Source organism: Nelumbo lutea, chromosome 8 (assembly GCF_056320005.1).
Source record: "Nelumbo lutea isolate HS-2025 chromosome 8, American lotus-T2T, whole genome shotgun sequence".
In the NCBI taxonomy this organism is placed as follows: domain Eukaryota; kingdom Viridiplantae; phylum Streptophyta; class Magnoliopsida; order Proteales; family Nelumbonaceae; genus Nelumbo; species Nelumbo lutea.
Window position 1 is genome coordinate 43,834,150 of NC_142691.1, and position 21,792 is coordinate 43,855,941.

The 21,792-nt window shown below is 40.0% G+C and overlaps 2 protein-coding genes across 2 annotated transcripts; both read left to right on the top strand.

Moving 5' to 3' along the window:
- Nucleotides 1–16,124: 16,124 nt before the first annotated feature.
- On the top strand, nt 16,125–16,664 carry LOC148843939 (uncharacterized). The gene has a single exon (XM_088959470.1). The coding sequence runs from the start codon at nt 16,125–16,127 to the stop codon at nt 16,662–16,664; it is 540 nt and encodes a 179-aa protein (XP_088815596.1).
- A 28-nt stretch (nt 16,665–16,692) lies between these two features.
- On the top strand, nt 16,693–17,511 carry LOC148843940 (uncharacterized). Its single transcript, XM_088959472.1, has one exon. It carries the CDS (start codon nt 16,693–16,695, stop codon nt 17,509–17,511), a length of 819 nt encoding a protein of 272 aa, XP_088815598.1.
- The last annotated feature ends 4,281 nt before the right edge of the window (nt 17,512–21,792 follow it).

Below are 21,792 nucleotides of genomic sequence, written 5' to 3' on the forward strand. Positions count from 1 at the left end.
CGAAGACGATCTGACGGCCCACGTTCTTATCGACCGCACAACCCTTAAGGTCGAAACGTGATTGGCGCACGTCTTTCCGAAAAAAGTGAAACGTCAGCACACATCTTTTTGAAACCGACATCACTTCGACACGCGTCTTTTCCGAAACTGACGTGCCACACGTCTCCCTGATAGTCGCCCGCGCACGTACAGCAGTGGCGCGCCTTTTTGAAATGACCCACTGTCACGTCCCAGCGGCGCAAATTGGTTTGAAATTTAAAACGCGCACTGTCACAACCACCAGCGTTCTTAAGTAAGCACATTTCTAGCCTTCTCAGAAACTGAAAGAACCCTAGCAAAAGCATCTCGTGCAGTGAAGGTTCAAAGAACGGGACAAATCCACCTGCTACCTTGCGAAAACTCCCCGCACCATGGCAAGACCCCCGGTGCAAGGAGTGGGGGCAATTGATGAAGGAAGATTTGGCCCGACCTCTCTATTACGTGACACGTGGCAGAAACAACAGCTCGGCAAAAGGGGCCAAGCTTAGGCGGGAACAAGGGGACACGAGCGGACTGAACTCCCTACCGGGGGCCCGAACTGACCCACCTTGTAACAGCTCGGGATACACTTCGCCGAGCTGACCTTGTAACAGCTCGGGTTATACTTCGCCAGACTAACCTTGTAACAGCTCGGGATACACTTCGCCGAACTGACCCACCTTGTAACAGCTCGGGTTATACTTCACCAAACTTTGTAACAGCTTGGGATACACTTCACCGAACTGACCCACCTTGTAACAACTCGGGATACACTTCGCCGAATTGACCCTTGTAACAGCTTGGGATACACTTCGCCGAACTAACCCTTGTAACAGCTCAGGATACACTTCGCCGAACTGACCCACCTTGTAACAGCTCGGGATACACTTTGCCGAATTGACCAACCTTGTAACAGCTCGGGATACACTTCGCCGAACTGACCTGCCCTATAGATACCTCCGAGCTCAAGACCGCCTCGCTCAGCACTTCGCATCACTTGGCACCAAAACCAAACAAGTCGTACCACGCCTGACACTAAGGAAGTTCGTGCCCAAGGGCGCCGCGCCTGACTGACTTGGGATCTGACGTTTGGCGGCAACACCCTAAACGGCCACCTGCCACCGCCACTGACACCGCCATCTCCAGTTAGATGACAGTTAGGCAGTGACGGTTCAGTACTTGGTGCTGGTGAAGCTGGTGCTGCTGGAACTGTTGCATTTGGGCTTGCATTGCCCGCATGCACTACATCAGGTCCTCCAACCGGTTTTGGCTAGCTGCTAGGGGGACGACAGTCGGTTCAGTGCAGGTTGTCTCAATGGGGAGAGGAAAGGGGATGCTTGTGGTAGGAGGGTTTACGGGTGCCACTGCTTGTGGCGCGTTCAAGCTGGGGATCCCATCCGCCGAAAGGGGGATGGTGAACTGTCCAACGCACACTACGGGGACTTGAAGTTGCTCCCCGGTGGCATTTGTCTCCGTGCCACGTCCGGTGTTGCTGGAAGAGGCCATGAGTGTTGGGTTTTTTTTTTTTTTGATGAAAAGGGGTTATCGAAGTTTGGAGGGAGGCTTTTTGAAGCGTGTTCCCACAGACGACGCCAATTGATGGAGCGCGATCCGGCCGGTCTTAGCTGTCTGTTGCCTTGCTTTCGAATGGGGTAGCAGGGAACCTGAAATGGAGGAGATGGGGAAGCTCCGGGGGGAACCCGGTGTAGAGGCTCCGAAGCTCAAGTTAGAATCCTTCAAAAGCAAGGTAATACCAGATAGCGCAAAGTTTGCATACCTCTGTTGTCGGGGGGCAGGGGGCTCTTATAGTCACTTTGTGCACTCATTCTGGGGCCCTTGTTAGGTCGAGTATGATTACCCTTGTGCTTGTCAATTCGGCCGTCGTCCTTTCTGCTGAGACAGAACCGTCACTGCCTAACCGTCATCTAACTGGAGATGACGGTGTTAGTGGCGGTGGCAGGTGGCCGTTTAGGGTGCTGCCGCCAAACGTCAGATCCCAAGTCAGTCAGGCGCAGCGCCCTTGGGCACGAACTTCCTTAGTGTCAGGCGTGGTACGACTTGTTTGGTTTTGGTGCCAGGTGATGCAAAGTGCTGAACGAGGTAGTCTTGAGCTCGGAGGTATCTATAGGGCAGGTCAGTTCGGCGAAGTGTATCCCGAGCTGTTACAAGGTGGGTTAGTTCGATGAAGTGTATCCCGAGCTGTTACAAGGGTTAGTTCGGCGAAGTGTATCCCAAGCTGTTACAAGGGTCAGTTCGGCGAAGTGTATCCCGAGCTGTTACAAGGTGGGTCAGTTCGGTGAAGTGTATCCCGAGCTGTTACAAAGTTTGGCGAAGTATAACCCGAGCTGTTACAAGGTGGGTCAGTTCGGCGAAGTGTATCCCAAGCTGTTACAAGGTTAGTCTGGCGAAGTATAACCCGAGTTGTTACAAGGTCAGCTCGGCGAAGTGTATCCCGAGCTGTTACAAGGTGGGTCAGTTCGGGCCCCCGGTAGGGAGTTCAGTCCGCTCGTGTCCCCTTGTTCCCCGCCTAAGCTTGGCCCCTTTTTCCGTGCTGTTGTTTCTGCCACGTGTCACGTAATAGAGAGGTCGGGCCAAATCTTCCTTCATCATAATCCATTTATCCACAAATTTTAAGCTCACCCTACTTTATATTCTCCTTCTTATAGGATAGTGATAGACATCCTAGGAACAACAAATGCTATATTTCGGTAAGTTTCTACTCATGTACAACTTGAGAGAGAGAGAGAGACTGGAATGAAACTATGGGCTCTCCATTAAACAAGAAGAAAGGTGGTGAGCTATGAAATACCAAGGCCTAACATTGGGATCCATAGGTTCGTGTTTGTTCTTTGCAAGCAGAAACAAAGACAATCACACCACCTGCTTCAAGGGACCACTTCAGTACTATACCAAGTGGAATTGCATTGGAAGATGTGATACATTATTTGTGAAATTGAATTTTTTTGAATTCCTTGTAAATTTTATATATCAAATGGATGTATTTGAACAATTTATTTTGAATAGTGTATTTGAACAATTTATTTTGGATATTATAATATTAATCTTTGACTTAATAGATTTTGTTTTAAATTGTATCTTTTAGTTAAGTTGTTTAAGATATCATGTATCAATGTTCAGTAGTGTACACTATTAAAGTGATGGATCAAAAAGTGTAGGTGTAAAAAAAAGTGTTGATATTAACCTAACATAAAAAAAAGAGGTTTGAGCTGGCGGTCACATAATTGCTGGCTTATCCATAAATAAGGTCATATGTGGCGATCAAATTGTTGGATAGTTTTTGTATGCCCTTAGCTTCAATCAATTATGATGTACTTTTGATATTTAATGTAAATAAATAAAGTACATGTATGATTCATGTTGTGTGGTATGCTTTTGTGTAAGACCCTAAAACTTGACACTTAATGAGACTTGTATTAATTTTAAATGTTCACAACCATTGAATAAGTCTGGGGAGATTTATCCTGCCAAGGCTGACACTGGTGTGCTGCCAACTATTGGAGTGACTTGTCTTAGCCGCCAGGGTGAGAACTAAGGCACACGCAGTGTAGGATTACTTGAACCCTTGAATCGGACCATATTTCCAGTATTGCCCTAGACCTTGGAGATTGGTGGGCAAAACTGGAAAGTTACACCTGACCCTTACACCCGATTATGGTACTACACTAAGTGTCAGATCGGGCTGTCTTTGATATGCCAATCAGTGAGATCCTTAGCGATGGTCAAAACCTGGGTATGTTGGGACAGCCTAAGAATTCATCTGAGTGGGTGATCATAGTGACAGGATCAACCCCTTTGTCGGACAAAGGTAATGATCGAGGATGCACTCTCTCTAATGGAAACCAAACTACTGGCAGTTGATTTCAATCGTTGGAATTTTGTTTTGAAAAGTTTATATATATGATATATAGATATGTATGGTTTCAAAATATTTGCAAATGGTTTTAATTCCCAAGATCCATGTAAGTAGAGAGTGTAGCACTATTCCTTGCAGCTGAGAGAGAGGTCCTCTCTTGTCTGGCAGTGCTTGATCATTATGGGCTGACAGGTTGAGTGTAAGGCCATTTGGGATAATACTTGATGGGCTAATCTTGCATTTGCCCATAGTCCCTGAGCTTTTATAAGATGGCTTGGCTCAGGGACCACTTAATGTAAGTGTTGGGCCCATAGGGTCCATGTGATGGGCTCAAGGGGTTCACTGGGCTTTCTAGTGAACTCAGCTAGGCCTTGTAACAGAGGCTGGGCCGAACCCATATGGCTGGTGTGTAGATCAATGATTGGGTCCCACGCCATACAAAGAAGCCCAACTGGGTAATAGTTTGGAAGACTATTGAGCACTTGATTCATATTGGGCTTAAAGCCCATTTTGATCTGGACTGATTGGATCAGTCACTTGAGGGGGCGGATCTAAGATTAGGTTAAGCCCAAAAGTTGATATAATCTGCAGATAAAATTAAGAAGAGTCATAATCCAAATACAAATTTGGATAAGGGCAACTCTTGATATGATTAGGAGGTTTTCTTAATCATTAAGAAAGAGGAGGAAAACCCTATTTGAGTTACAAGAATTTGAAACCAAGGGATTTCTCAGAGAACACACCTGCATTTTGAAGATTAGACCTCAAAAACCCTAGAGGAGAAAAGCAATTCGCCACTTTCTTCTCTAATTTTCTTCTCCATCAGTCGCCGCCAACCACCACCCAGTTCGATTTTTCTGTGAGGGAAAGATCAAGAAAGAGTTCTTGATATTAGTCTTTGCTGAAAGGCTGATTCAGTTCAGTGCTCATTGTTTCTAGAGGATTTTTGTGAAGGATTCAGTGCGTAGGACGCACTCTGCAGGTTTAGTTCCACAGTTGCTATGTCATCTTCAATAGGAGTAGATCTTGGTCTCTTCTTTGGGCGTGAACACCAACTTTGGGAGATATTAATCTCTGGATTAGGTATAATCATTCCCTTGTCTTTGGTTCAAATCTGGTCTGGTTAGGTTCAAGTAGGATCCTTGAATTTCGATTCTAAAATCAAGGAATACGATTCCCAGTTGGAAGGAATGTAAAAAATTTTTGAAATTCGCCCACCCATTCCGCACCAGTTTTGGCATCCATACGATGGATCCTACCATCCCTTTCACAAATATGATATAAGCCAGTGGTTTAGACCATTGCCTAAAGGATTAGGCCAATTTTTGGCAAAACCAAAGCAGGTAGACTTGGTTTAACTTGTCCCAATGTTCAAAACCGTTGGAACAAATGTCAATTACAAATCGAGCCGGCAGTTTGCTTTTATTTGTACCAGCGGTTTGTAATGCCGGATTTTAATTATGACAATTATGACAAACTGCCGGCAGTGCTTAATTTTATGGCCCAAGTTGGTACCACTTGTGCTGGTGGTTTTGCACGGATATTGCGACAGTCATTACTTTTCCCGATGGTGGCTATACCAGGAAAGAAAGACCGTTGGTTTACCTCAATGCCGACGGTCATGAAGTTTGTATCGACGGATCTAGTCCGTCGGCAAAAAACTATATTTTTAGTGATGGGGCATGATAATTTTTCATGTTGCAGGCTACCTAAATTTTTGTGTTATAAGGCTGATTTTTCATTCCAAAAAGAATGTAGCCCATGGCAAGAATTTTGTAACCAAACATCCTAATGTTATTCATTCTTGCCCAAAATGAGCAAGAATTAAAAGAATGAGGCCAATAGTAATGAACTAAACATGGCTTAGTAGCTTAGTCAGAACATCCACATGGAGATATACTTGACTACAACTGAGCCTTGAGTGACCAGCTCTCCAACAAAGTGAGAAAATCAATGGCCACATGCTTGGTGCGAGATTGAAGAATGGGATTACCATTGAGATACGTTGCCCCAACATTATCACACCAAAAGAGCATTGGATGAGAAGAAGAAAGATGGATCTCATGTAGCAAAAACTAGGGGTGAGCAAGAAAAACCAAAAAAGCAAACCGAACTGATGAGACCAAAACAAAAATTCCAGTTAATCGAACCAATCAGTTTAGTTTTGATTCAGTACTTTTAAAAAACTAAAGGTACCAGTCAAGTTTCAGTTAACAAATATAGGAAACTGATGGTTAACCGAATTGACCTTTATAATTTTAAAACTATCATGCCTGATCTCTTAGACAGCCACATCAATTCACAACTATAGTGGTGGTTATTTGGACCACTAGCTTAGACCATTTTTCTTGTAGTGGCATCAGATTTATGAGCAATGGGAATACCAAACAAAATCTACTATAATCATCAAGAACCAAAATATAATAATGAAAACCATTGTGTGAAGCAACAAGGGAAAGACCCCTTATATCATAATAAACTAGTTTAAGAGGAGATGATGATCTATAATGAACATTAGAATATGGTAATCATTGACTCTTGGAAACTTCCTAGTGGTGAAATAAGTTGAAGAAGCTGCATTTGAAGTAGAAGCAATTGAAGAAAAAAACTTGTTGAAGAACCTTAGAGGCTGGATGAGCTAGACGATAATGCCATGACTCATAGGAATCAATTGTGTGAGACAATGCTAAAGGAGATGGTGCATTCAAAGGAAAGAGTTCATAGAGATCATTTTTATTGAGACCACACATGAGGAGGTTCCTTGAGGATCAATCCTTCACCAAAAAATAGGAAGGGTGAAATTCAAAATAATAATTATTATCTAAAACAAATTTACTAATAAATAAAAGATTATTAGTAATGTTAGGAACATGAAGAATGTTGGTGAGATGAAAGGTCTTATTATTGATAGAGAAAGAAAAATGACCAAACATGAGAGATTTCCAAACCTATACCACTGCCAATATAGATCTAATTAGCCCACTACAAGAAAAATGATTTTTAACGGTAGTCAGAACTATCGTTAAAATGTTTAACGGCAATCAGCAAACTGCCGCTAAAGGTCCTAGCGGTAGTTTTAGTGACTATCGGTAAAGTGCACAAAACTGCCACTAGTTTTGACTTTTAGCAGCAATTGGGCGATTGCAGCGGCAACCATGAATTTTTTTTGTTAAATCTCTTTTCTTTTCTTTTTCACATGCCAAAATAACTTGGGATTTATTATAAATAAATAATTTAATTGTAATTTGTTATAAATCTCAATTATTAAATAAACTTGTAATTTTATCCATCCAAATTAAAATTAAATACAAAATAACTTGTTTCTTTTCTTGACAACTTTTGGAACTTTAGTCTTACAGCACTACAAGAAATATGACCTTTAGCAATGGACAAAACCGTGGCTAAAGGTCAGAAAAACCGTAGCTATAGACTTATAGCTATGGTTTAGCTATGGACAAAAAAACCATAGCTAATGTTTGCGTGACCATAGCCTACGGCTACGGTTTAACTAATTCGTAGCTATAACCCATTTATAGCTGCGGTATCTGTCTGTAGCTAAAGGGCGAATACAAACCATATGAACCTTTAGCCACGGGCTGAATCGTAGCTAAAAGATGCATATAGCTACGGTTTTTAAATTGTTTGTAGTTATATACCCAAATCTAATAACTATGGATTTTTATAAAACCATAGCTATAATTCTTCTATTTATACCTACAATTTGCTACAAAACTATAGCTAAATGTACTAACCTATAACCACAGTTTTTTCGTTAAAACTGAAGTTAAATACTCTAAACTATATCTAGGGTATTTTGACAAATCGTGGCTAAAAGATGCAATATATGCCCACAATTTTTTGGAAAATTATAACTAATTGTTTCAATCTATAAAAAAATTGTGGCTATATTCCAAATAAAATAGTAAAATAATGACAATTAGGACTATCACCTTAAAGCAACACCTATTTTATTCATACATCACATAAAAATTATATAATTCTGAACCTAGAATTCTCCACCTGGGTGCAGTTAGATCAGGTGGTCCTAAACTAGCTTGTAGCTTCTTTAACGGAAGGAGTTCTAGCACAAGTCGTTGGACTCTCTACAGCCGTTGAAATCTGGAATGCTCTAGAGAAATCTTTCTCTTCTCATTCTCGATCCAGGGTACTTCAACTCATACGTCAACTTCAAAATCTCAAGAAAGGGAACCTGTCTGTCAGCGACTATGTTCAAAAAGCCAAAACAATTACAGATAGTCTCTCTGTAATCTCAAAACCAATAGCAAAAGTAGATATCATTTTATACATCCTATCCAACTTGGGAAGTGAGTATGAATCCCTTATTACAACTATTACAAATCGAGCTGATGCAGATCAGCTCAATATTAGTGAAGTTCTTGGATTACTTCTAAGTCATGAAGCCTGGCTTTTACAACATAACTTTTTCAATGAAAATCCTAATGCAAATCTTGCAATGAATAATAATAAAAATTCGACTAATAGTTTTCAGCCCTCTCAAAATTCTTACAATCAAGGCAGGGGTGGCAACAATCGTGGCAGAGGCAGGGGGTGTGGTAGCCAGCCTTGAGGCCACAGATAAGGTCGTGGAAGAGGAAATAGTATTATCTGTCAACTTTGTAACAAACCAGGCCATGGAGGACTGAAATATTACAAAAGATTTGATCTCCCGTACCAAGGAGAGAACACTACGCATCCGGCAGACCTTACAACATTTCACAGCGGCATCTCACACAACGGCTCTACGTCTAGAACCAGATTTGATCCAATCTGGTATTTGGATAGTGGCACCACTCATCACATGACACCGGATGCTGAAAACTTACAAGTTCGGACTGAATACCAAGGTTCTAATCAAGTCAAGATCAGTAGTGGAACAGGTTTGACTATAAACAATACAGGGTCGGCATCTTTAGTTTACAATCATAATCAATTTTCCTAGAAAAATATCTTTCATGTTCCTTCTCTTACAAAAAATCTGCTATCTGTAAGTACATTTACAAGGATAGTAATCTGATTTTTGAATTTCATCCGGATTTCTTTGTCTTGAAGGACCATATGGGGAGAATTTTACTCAGAGGAGGATCCAGTAGAGATGGGTTCTATCAGTTTCTTGGAGCAGTTCAACACAAGATAGAGAACTCGGCAGCTTTTGTAGGCGAGAAAACTTCTATGGCAGAATGGCATCAACGACTTAGTCATACTCCGAGTTGTGAAAAATATTATTTCTAAATTTGGTTTATCTTATTATGGATCTTTCAGTGTAAAAGAAAATGAAAAAGATAGGCAGGGATCCAAGTTGCTGAAAAGAGTCTCACAATAGTTACAACGTGGGCACGTTGTATTGGCTGAAGAGTGCTGAAGTTGCCTGCTGATCAGAATCGCACATCAATTACAACGCGGGCACGTCGTAAGGAAGCTACAAGTCTGAATTCCTGCGAGAGAAGAAACGATATGTTGATAATTTCTGAATCTTTTATTATCTTTTTGGATTAGGAAATAACTATTAAGTGTCCTAATCTTGTGGGCAACTCTTTTAGAAGTGTTTTATTTGTTTTATGACTCAACTCTAGAGATTATTTTTTTAGGGAAGCTCATACCCCTGGTTTTTTTCTATAACAGTAATAATAAACACAAAATAAAACAAAGAAAAAAAGAAAATATATCAACTCCCACGACTACTACAAAATCATATATCAAAAGATTCCTACATACATTCTAAATGAATCACAAAATTATAGAGCATTTCTTAACAAAGAAATGATCAACCCAAGCCTGTCCAAGTTGCACTCCTCGAACATATTGCTAGAGGTGTTGTATCTCACCTGCTAATGAGGTTGCTCATTCTCTACCAGCTCAAATAAGAAAAGATATAGCAACGGTGGACTCTATGATCATAGCAGAAAACAATGGGGAGACGAGGAGATAGGGGAGACAGAGATGTTCTAAGAAAACTTGGGGTTACGGTTATATGATAGTCTGATCTGGGAGGAAGTGTCACAACACCTCTCACAAGTGATAGCTACGTCACCTGGAACCATGCCATGACCATGACTCTCTCAGTTAAGAACAAACTTGGGTCTGTTAAAGGGAACCATAAAGAGACCAAAGGATTCTGAGGCAACGTATCTTGCATGGTTACATGTGAACAAGATGGTTCTTTCGTGGATCCTAAACTCCTTACACAAACACTTGGCTCCTAGTGTACTGTATACTGACTTGGCTCTCATAGTTTGGACGATCTCCACGATCGTTTCTCCCTCAGCAATGGACTACAGATTTATCCACTACAGCGACCAATTACTACAATGCAAGACTCTTCATTAGTGGCATCCTATTACAACACTCTCAAAGGGTATTGGCTATTGGGGACGAACTTGCCACGTAGCTCTAATACACTAGCATTTGCCTTTTCAAAATAGACTATTCTTATCAAATACTCAAACACAAATTCAGATTTGCTCCTCAGAGTGCACCTCATACCAATCTTAAACCATTTTCAGCTGTGCATTGAGAACATCTCCCATATTTAATTCATGGGAAGATGTTCATGGCTGCAATGGATTGTGAGGTTGGTGTAAAATATGCTCTGTATGGAGCAAATTTGGATTCGTCAAACACATTGTTGGCTTTCTAAAGAGAGTATGGATTAAGGTTCAAAATATTGATATAGGTCGATACGCCGGTAGGGGTGTTTCGGCATGTATTGAGGCTCAGTTTTTTTTTTTCAATCTGGTTCAAAGGGGTCGATTTAAGGTCCGTCTACTCCCTGAACCAGATCAGACCCCAAAACACCCACAATAGGGGCATATCGGGAATCTACTAATATAATATATATCAGCCAATATGGCCCGATTCGTATCAAAATTTTGAACCTTGGTATGGATTCAGTCCTCACAAAACTATCCTCACATGTACTCACAGCACATCAGGAACATCTCCATATTTTTATGCACGGTGTGAGAACAATTGTGTGGAGTTCGCATCTGAGCCCCACAGGTACCCCACTTGCACATCTCAGCATGCATTGAGAACATCTCCCCTAACTTTCCAACACGATTCAGATTTGCTGTGGGGTGCGCTATGTGGGGCACAGATGCGAATCCGGTTCTGTGAGGACTGAATCCAAATTGTTTCAAAACACCTAATTGGAGGCATTCCTCAAAGGCTGACGCGGTTAACTTTGGATTGGCAAACCAGTCCACCGCTTGATTAATTAGCTTCCCAGTACAAATTCTTAATTTGCATGATTCTTCAATTCTAGACACTCCTCAATGATGTTCCGCAGATTCCAGGTGAGGTCGATGAGATGCTTCAAACAGGATATCATGAGCAAAGAGTCACCTTCAATGATGATGAAATGGTTTGAGAAATTCGCTGCCAAGTTGTGGGCCTTCCAAGCAGCCCATGCTTCTACCAAGTTAATGATTGAAGAACCTAAGTGGTAGGTCTTGTAATCTACCACATCTCCCATAAAATCTCTTGCTATGTTTGCAAGATCGCATTTTGTGCACCGGACGTGTGCACCCACCAATCAGGTTCAGCCACATTAAATGAGTCTTGATTGTCAATTGATTCCGTCCGGTTCAACCAGATGCAAAAAGACAAAAACTTTCATTTTCCCTTCACATGAATTCAAACTCCCACACCTCCAGTAGTGAGAAGCTAACCCATGCCCCTATGAACGACGAAGCCATCGGCGGCGAGGGATAAATCATTCGGCCTCTAGTCCATACGTCTTCTTCCTCTCTCTCCTCTTCTTCTTGTGTTGGCTAGATGATTTAAACCCTACCTATTCGGCCATTCCACTACATAGTCGGGGTCTGTGGCAAGAACTCAAATCTTCCAGACACGAAATTACATCACTAAAATTCCTCCTTCCCTACAAACTCAGCGAAGAAGAGTGAGCACGATTTGGCATTCACCCTATTACCAGGGAAGAAGAATGAGCCATGGGGGAGTTAGCAATGTAAAATGGCTTGATTGGGAGACTCACCAGAAAAATACAAAGAAGTCGTTCATTCCTCCTCCTCCATGGACATGGTATTCAGTGCGGACAGACATTGTTCATTCGTCACTGCCAAGTTTAAACCAAAGCAGAGAAATGCCAAGTTTCGACCCTCCTTCATCCCACTAGTCAGTTCAGATGAGTATCCTGATACCACCACTCACCGAACATCTGTCAACCAACCCACCTCTGTCTCTACGCCCTCTCTCTCTCTCTCTCTTCTCAGCCTCTCTACTATTATGGCCTATCTCACCGACCCTTTGCATCTCTTGATGCATCTCTCTCATCTTTTACCCATCTGTGCTTCATACATTGGCCATCATCGCTATCTCTTTCTCTCACGGTGGGATTCGCTTATGTTGATGATGACCTTCGTTTTCACTCGTAGATGCAAGGGATGGGGGAGTGCTTTGAATCCCTAGTTGGTGGTTGTTGTTGTTGATTGGTGTTGTTTGCCGATGAAAGGGAAAGATAAATCATGTTTGTGGTCAATTCAACTAGTCAAACCACTGGTAATGGGAGAAAGTCTCTGTTAATTTGTGGTTAAGATGGATGAGATGACATGTTTGCCTCTCATTCGAGGGTGCACTCATCCAATGCACCCATGGGTGCACAGAATGCAGACTCTATGTTTGCAACTGAGCACATCCCATTGTTTAGCCAGGATGCATCAAAGTTAATTTTGATAGCACCAACTTTTGGAGGTTGCCAAACAATGTACTTCCACATTTATTCATTTAATCACAGGCTTTCAGACCATCCACCAGAGTAACATACAATGGTAATGCTCCATCCTGGTTCACCATTGGTAAGAGGATCTGCTCTCTAGGTTCATAAGATAACAAGGCCATAATGTAAATTTGATGGCTCAGTTGTTCATGCATTACAAAGAGCAATTGGTATCCATCTAGTAGGACCATTTACCAAGAAGGCACGAACCTTGTCGATGATGAATAATGATCTTATAAATTGGTAGTGTCCAAGGCCAAAGGACTTGGGTCCCTCCCGCCCATAACTGGCCATGTGCCTTGTTTTAGTGTTTTTCACCCATATCAGGGCCAACCAATGAATGAGTCCCAACCAAAAATATCAATTTAATCAGATGACCCCTTAGTATGTGTTTGGTATAGCTTCCATTTATTAAATAAACGTTTGTACTTGATTTGTCTTCAAAACCAAAAAAAGTACTTGATAAACTGTTTATTGACAACTAAGTGCCATTAGGCACCACATCAATGGAACAATGAATAAACACCCAACTGGTGTTTCTTTCTCATACCAAAGACAATCACGTGATATCTTTGAACCATCTCAGATATTAACATCAATAAGGCTATTTTTGGAAGACGTAAATAGAAATGTTTATCAGATGTCCCAATTGACTTCAGAATGTCTGAATTCTTCTCCTTTTTAGACATCTACCCTCAATGAAAATAGAAACTAGATGACACCAACCTTGAATCAAGATTCAAAAGATATGCATGAAAGCTAGGAGACAGAGGTTCACAATCCAAAAGAAAATGTGAAGTGCACAAATCACAGCTTGATTTGGTGGTTCTTGTTGTTAGACAGTTTTGTATGCCCTTAGCTTCAATCAAAATTGATGTACTTTATGAATTTATTGTAAATGAATAAAAGTGCATATTTGATTCATGTTCCCTTGGTATGTTTCTGTGTAATACCCTTAAATTGGACACTTATTGAGACTTGTGTTAGTTTAGAATGTTCCCAGCCAGTGGGTTGGTCTGGGGAGACCTATCCTGACAAGGCTGACACTATGGTGCCACCAAGTCGGTTGGGGTGGCTTGTCTCAGCTACCGGGGTGAGACCCTAGGCACATACAGTGTGGGATTAATTGAATCTTTGAACTGGACCAGATTTCCAGTATTGTCCTAGACCTTGGAGATTGATGGGCAAAACTGGAAAGTTACACCCGACCCGTAGACTCGATTATGATACTGCACTAGGTGTCAGATCGGGTTGTCTTTGATGTACCAATCAGTGAGATCCTTAGCGGAGGTCAAAACTTGGGTATGCTGGGACAATCCGAGAATTCATCTGAGTGGGTGATCATAGTGACAGGATCATCCCCTTTGTCGGACAAAGGTAATGATCGGGGATGCGCTCTCACTGTTGGAAACCAAGACTGCCGGCAGCCGATTTCAACCGTTGAGATTTGTTTTGCAAAGTATATTTTATATGAGATATAAAAGTATATATATATTATGGTTTCTAAAATGTTTGCAAAAGGTTTTAATTCCCGGGATCCATATAAGTGGAAAGTGCAATACTGTTCTTTGCAGCCGAGTGAGAGGTCATCTCTTGTCGAGCAGTGTATGATCATTAAGGGCTGAGAGGTTAAGTGTAAAACCATTGAGGATAATACCTGATGGACTAATCTTGCATCTGCCCACAATCCTTGGGTGTTACACGGAGGCTTGGCCCAAGGACCACTTAGGGTAAGTGTTGGGCCTATAGAGCCCATTCGATGGGTTTCAGGGGGTGCACTATCTTTAATAGTGTATTTGACCAGGCCTTGTAACAAAGGCTAGGTCGAACCCATGTGGCTGATGTGTAAATCAATGCTTGGGTCCCACGCCATACAAGGAAGCCCAACTGGGCAGCAGTTAGGAAGGTTAAGTGAGCACATAAGCTTGATAGGCCTAAACCCCATTTCGAACTGGGCTATTTATTTAGTTAATTAAAGGGGCGAATTCTGAGATGGATTAGAAGATAGGAAAGGGTCTTAATCTTATCCACTTAGAGAGTCCAGATCTGAATGTGATTCAGATCTAGAAACCTCCTAATGGGATTAGGATAAAGCTAACCTAATCTGCAGATAAGATAAGGGTTTATCCTTATCACTAGAAGAGAAGGCTGATCCAAATATGATTTGGATAAGCACCTCCTAATGGGATTAGGAGCTGATCTTTTAATTTAACAAAAAGAAGGAGGGGGTGGCAGCCTAGAGAAAAAGAGAAACCAAGAAACACATCAGATCTTCTTTAGTGCTGAAATCAAGAAGAGAGAATTCTACACCCTGCGAATACTCTCTTGTCGCCTCCCTGCTCTTGTCGCCATGTTTGCCAGTTCGATCTCCAGCTGTGGGAGAAGTCAAGATTGGATCTTGACATCAGTTCTTTGAGAAATGATTGAAAAGGAAGCTGTGCTCACGTACCATTCTACTGATTCTTGCGAAGGACAGAGTTCTTGGGGAAGAACACTACTAATTCTGCTCCATCCTGCACTGCTTCATCTTCAGTGGGAGCAGTCTTTGGATCCTTCCTTGGGCGTAAACACCTTTGTTGGGAGATATTACTTCTCTGTATCAGGTATTATTCTCTCCCATTCCTTTTGGTTCAGATCTGGTTCAGTTTAAGGTTCAAGATTTATCCTTGAAAATATGATTTTCTAAATAGGGAATATGATTCTCAGTTGAAGGGAGAGAAAAATTTTTGAAATTCGCCCCTTATTCCGCAATCTTTGGGTGTCCATGGGATGGATCTCTCATCCTTTCACTTGTCATAGGGTTGAGACTTACAAAGTACGACAAGCAAAAATAAAGCCTCATTGAATACCGGTCACAGGTAAAGGTTAACCACCCTGCGATAAGACTAAGAAGGAAGATGTTACATATGGATCCAATCAAATCAAGTAGTCAGAAATAAGACTAGAGTCACCCAAACTTCTAGTTATGTCGTCATATCTTGAATTTGTTCATGTACCTAACAAGGGGAAATTCAGTGGAGTCCCAAACTAGTAACACTCTAAGCATTATTGAGATCCACTGGAAAACGGAATCGAACCTATTATTCATTCTTGTCCTTAGAAATTCCAAATTAAAGGCATTTTTCTACTTTGAAAAGAAGTATAAATATTAAATGTTGGTACACATTTTCAAAAGTCGTTAAATGAACTCTCTCGAAGATCAGTAAAGATAATCTATTTTCAATGTTTTTGTTTCATTCCAATGTAACTCGTTGCATCTTCTAAATCTAGTTAATTCCCAAGGTCTGTACTGGTTCGATACATAAAAGAGAAAAATCAGAATACTACAAAACCTTTCTCTCGTTCAACCAAGTTCTACTCAGTTTTTTTTTTTCTATCTTATTTTTTTTACAGTATTTGTTGATACTATCATTATCAACCATCAGTGGTATCAAAGCACGTTCGATCAAATCTCTTGGGCGTGAGTTCTTCTAAACAATGTGTGCAGAAGCCAATCGTTCCACCCTTTCTCTTCCAATCTTCAATGGAGAAAACTATGACTTCTGGTCTATCAAAATGAAGACCTATTTTCGGTCACAAAGTTTATGGAGAATCATTGAGGAAGGATTCTGCATTGCTGAAGACACCTCTACTCTTTCAGCAAGTCAAAAGAAGATTTATGAAGAAAATCAACAAAAGGATTGTCAAGCACTATTCTGCTTACAGCAAGCAATGGTTGAGGAGATATTTCCTCGAATCATGGGCGCATCAACTGCAAAAGAAGCATGGGATACACTGCAAGAGGAGTTCCAAGGATCTGTCAAGGTACGCACTGTTAAATTACAGAAGTTTAGAAGGGATTTTGAAAATCTTAAGATGAAGGATAGTGAGACTGCAAAAGATTACTATTCTAGAATAAAAGGAATAGTAAATCAAATGAGAGCCTATGGGGAGACTATTTCTGACAAGAAAATAGTCGGAAAAATTCTAATCTCTTGCACAGAGAGATATGATCAAATAATTTCGGGAAACAAATGATCTAGAAACACTATCACCAACAGAATTGATGGGCTCTCTCGAGACATATGAAAATAGGTGTGACAGGCAGAATGAAAATTCGGTTGAATCTGCCTTTCAGTCTAAAGTTAATCTGTGGTCTCATAAACCAAAAGTTGATGGAAGAAAGTCACAAGGAAAACCAAAAGAAAATAATGACAAGTTTTCTTCATGTGGTATTTGCAAGAAGAGAAATCACTTGGAGAAAGATTGCTGGTTTAAAGGAAAACCACAGTGCCAAAACTGTAAAAAATTTGGCCATGTTGAAAAAGTTTATAGATTCAAGAAAACCCATCAAGCTAATTTTTCAGAAAAGAAAGATGAGGAAAATAATCTCTTTTATGCTTATCATTCTGCAATAGAAGAAAAAAAGGATACTTGGTATCTTGACAGTGGGTGTAGTAATCACATGACTAAAAATGAAAGCATCTTCCATAGCCTTGATAAAATCAAGACAAAAGTCAAAATTGATAATGGCGACTTCATGGAAGCAACAGGCAAAGGCACCATTGTTGTTGATACCAAACAAGGCAAGAAATACATAAATGATGTACTTTTGGTCCCTAACATTGATCAAAATCTACTTAGTGTGGGCCAAATGATAGAAAGAGGCTACTCTCTATGTTTTGAGGGAAACTCTTGCACAATCTATGATAAGCAATACAAATCCCTTGAAATTGCAAAAACAAAAATGACAGAAAACAGGTGCTTTCCCATTCAATGGAAAGATGCAAGTTATATCGCAATGCAAGCACAAGTGGACGAGTCGTGGCTATGGCATAGAAGATTCAGACACTATAATTTCCATGGATTAAGGATTCTTCAGTAGAAGAACATGATGCGTGACCTACCAGCCATCAAGGAGTTCAACAATGTCTGTGAAGGGTGTATGCTCGAAAAACAACATCAACAACCCTTCCCATCCGGAAAAGCTTGGAGAGCCAAAGCACCATTGGAGTTAATTCATACAGATGTTTGTGGTCCAATGCGTACTCCATCAAATAATCGAAACAGGTATTTCATCCTCTTCATTGATGATTATACTAGAATGACATGGGTTTATTTCTTGCGAGAAAAATCGCAGGTTTTTTATATTTTTAAAAAATTCAAAGCCCGTGTTGAGAAGCAAAGTGGTCACAACATCAAGACCATAAGAAGCGATAGAGGCAAAGAATATACCTCTAATGAATTCAACAAGTTCTATGAAGATGAAGGCATGGAGCATCAACTTACAGTCGGGTACACTCCAGAATAGAATGGAGTATCCGAAAAAAAAAACAGAACTGTTATGGAGACTGCAAGAGCCATGCTCATGGAAAAAGGTCTTCCCAAAATTTTTTGGGCAGAGGCAGTAAACACTGTTGTCTATCTGCTCAACAGATGTCCTACTAAAGTTGTGCAAGATAGGACGCCAATTGAAACTTGGAGTGGGTAAAAACTATCAGCAAAGCATCTCATAGTTTTCGGATGCATATGCTACACACATGTCCCACAAGAGAAAATAGGCAAACTGGATGAGAAGACTGAGAAAGGAATTTTCTTAGGCTATAGCACTCAATCAAAAGGCTATCGAGTCTATAGCTTAAGGAAAGAAAAACTCATAATCAGTCGAGACATAAGCTTTGACGAAGATGCTGCATACAATTGGGAGACAAAAGAAGTTGAAAGAAAGACTATCAACTTGCCTCTATTACCAAGTCAAAGAATTGAAGAAGATCGTGATCAAATTAGTTCGCCAACACAATCAGAACCGGAACAAGCTTCACAGTCTACTCCGGACTCACCACCAAGGCGCACTAAATCCTTAACAGAAATATGTGAGACATGCAACTTGATGATCATAGAACTAGAAAGCTTTGAAGAAGCTTTTAAGGAAGAAAAATGGAGAAAAGCTATGAATGAAGAGATAAAAATTATTAAAAAAAATGAGACTTGGGAACTTGTGGATCGTCCACAAGACAAAGACACTATTGGAGTTAAGTGGGTCTATAAGACAAAGCTTAACTCAGATGGCTCAATCCAGAAGCTTAAAGCAAGGCTAGTTGTCAAAGGATACTCACAGCAATACGGTATCGACTACAATGAGACATTTGCTCCAGTTGCTCACCTTGACACAATCAGGGCATTGATAGTACTTGTTGCATAGAAGAGATGAAAAACTTTTCAACTTGATGTGAAATCCGCATTCCTCAATGGCTATCTTAAGGAGGAAATCTATGTGGAACAACCTCAAGGGTTCATGGTGCAAAGACAAGAAGACAATGTTCTCAGATTAAAGAAGGCATTATATGACTTAAAACAAGCTCCGCGAGCTTGGTACAGCAGAATCGACAATTACTTCTTGGAGCAAGGATTCAGGAGGAGCTATAGTGAGCCAACACCCTACATCAAGACTCAAGAAAAAGGGACATTCATCTCACAAAAGAAGTATACAGAAACTCTTTTGAAGAAATTCAAAATGGAGGGGTGCAAAACAGTCTCCACTCCATTAGACAACACTAAAGCATACAAAAAAGAAGATGGCTCACCTAAGGCAGATGAATCACAATTTCAAAGTATGATTGGAAGTCTTCTCTATTTAACTGCTACAAGACTAGATATCATGTATGTAGTTAGTCTACTATCAAGATTCATGCAGAATCCAAGTCAAGTCCACCATGGAGCAGCTAAAAGAATACTAAGGTATTTGCAAGGTACAAAGAGCTATGGAATTTGGTATAGAGTCACACATGACTCTAAGCTCATTGGCTACACCGACAGTGACTGGGCAGGTTCGGTTGATGACATGAAAAGCACATCTGGTTATGCTTTCACACTTGGATCAGGGATATTTTCTTGGGCTTCAAAGAAGCAAGCAACTGTTGCCCAATCATCAGCTGAAGTAGAATATATTGCAGCAGTAATAACAACGAGCCAAGCTATATGGCTCAAAAGAATATTTGATGACATGGGAGAACCACAAGATGGTGCTACTGAAATCCACTGCAATAGCAAATCTGCTATTGCAATGGCAAAGAATCCCATATTTCATAGCAGAACCAAACATATTCGCATCAAGTATCACTTTATCAGAGAAGTAGAAGGAAACAAAGAAATAGAGTTCAAACATTGCAAAACTGAAGAACAGTTAGCTGACATATTCACAAAGGCTCTACCAAAAGGCAAGTTAGAATTGTTACGAGACATGATTGGAGTTGCTGAAATGTGCACCAAGGAGAAGTATTAAATGTTGGTACACATTTTCAGATGTCGTTAAATGAACTCTCTCGAATATCAGTAAAGATAATCTATTTTCAATGTTTTTGTTTCATTCCAATGTAACTCGTTGCATCTTCCAAATCTAGTTAATTCCCAAGGTCTGTCGATTCTTCTCCCAAGGTAATTAATGTCAGCCCAAGTCCAATGTAAGTCGGTTCACCTTCAACCGACTTCATCTAGTATAAATAGACCTCTGTACTAGTTCGATACATAAGAGAGAAAAATCAGAATACTACAAAACCTTTCTCTCGTTCAACCAAGTTCTCTTTTTTTTTATCTTATTTTTTTTATAGTATTTGCTGTTACTATCATTATCATCCATCAATAAATAACCCTGAGCATTTGATTTTTTTTTTTCCTTTCCTTTTCTCCATTATCTAACAACCACAGGTGCTTTCTAACAACAAGAAACGATTGGAGCAAGTTGCAGGAAAACAAAGTAACAAACAATTAGATAAAAAGACGAAAAAACTAACTTAATGGACTTTCATAAAGTTAAACACTAGTGAGAAAATAAAGGATTCTGAACTCACATTCGACCCTGGATGACATTGTAGACAAACTGTGTAATCCGAATGAGTGAGCCTTTTTGCAGTTTCCCCAATTTAACCAAACTATTCATCTAGGTTGCAAGCATTCCTTGCTGCAGATGCATCACATCCGAGGGTGGTATCCGGTACCACTCGTTGTTGCTTTGCTTCTGGGTGTTCACTAACCTAATATCGACAACTTGAAGAATGGGTTTCAAGTCATCTCCTTGCGCCTCCCCATTAGAAAGCATGGCTATGGCACCATCCGTCAGAAGAACGTAAAGATATAGTAGAGTTCAGGAAGCAACCTTCTTCTGTCGACGTTTCAATCTTTGCAATTTGAAACGAAGATTATCTTAAATAAGCAAATGAGTAAATCCTCATAGTCATAGATTAGCAGAGAAACCGATCAAAAATTGAAATAAGTGATAAGAGTTTTAAAAGCCTAGAAATAGAACGAGAACTGCCACAATTTGAGAGGGAAACCGCGAAACCCACTTTTTTTCAGAATTTGAGAAGAGTGAGAAGAAGCATCTCGAAGAAGAGGGATGGGGCAGCAGAGACGGGGGACGGAGGAAATGAGAAGAGGGAGGGGTAGAAGAGAGGCAAATGAGAGGAAGGAGGAGATGAAACAAACGTTCTCAGTGCAAATGAGAGAAGCTGAATAGAGAGAGAAAGGGTTTCTAGTGCGTGGGAGAGAGTTCGATTAATTATTTTAGTGGGTTTTTCAAGTTTTTTACTTCCATTCAATCTCAACTAATTTATTTAATATAATTGTTCCAAGCTACTAATGTTTCAATCATTTAATTATATTAATATCTTATTAGTTGCTTAATCATTTATATGATTATTATATTATTTTAACAATAATTAATAGTTTTTGTTAATTATTTAATTATTTGATCATTCTATCATTTAGTTTTTTAATAATCTCAATGAATATTTTATTTTATTATTTTATTAATTATTTAATTATATTTTAAAATTTTTAATTATTTAATGATTTTTACTAGTTATTTAATAAACTTTTTTAACTACAAATTTCTAGTGGTTTTCATAAAGTTGGTTCGATTCAAGTCAGTTAGAACTAAGAGCCTAACATTTTCAAAAAAAAAAAAACTAAGAACCTAACTAGCATTTCAATTTATCAATTCTTATGAACCAAATTGAATCAAACTAGATGTCATAACCAAACTGAATTTAATATAATTTGGTTCAGTTGTTGGTTTGGTTTGGACCCACTTATAATAGTATTTATAAATTCGTGAATAATATTATTTAGTATGGTTCGATTTGGTTTTCATTTCGGTAACTAAATTTGA

Excerpts from the sequence above, each read along its gene's own strand:
- LOC148843939 (XM_088959470.1), top strand. The coding sequence starts at position 16,125 with ATGTGTGCAGAAGCCAATCGTTCCACCCTTTCTCTTCCAATCTTCAAT.
- LOC148843940 (XM_088959472.1), top strand. The coding sequence starts at position 16,693 with ATGGGCTCTCTCGAGACATATGAAAATAGGTGTGACAGGCAGAATGAA.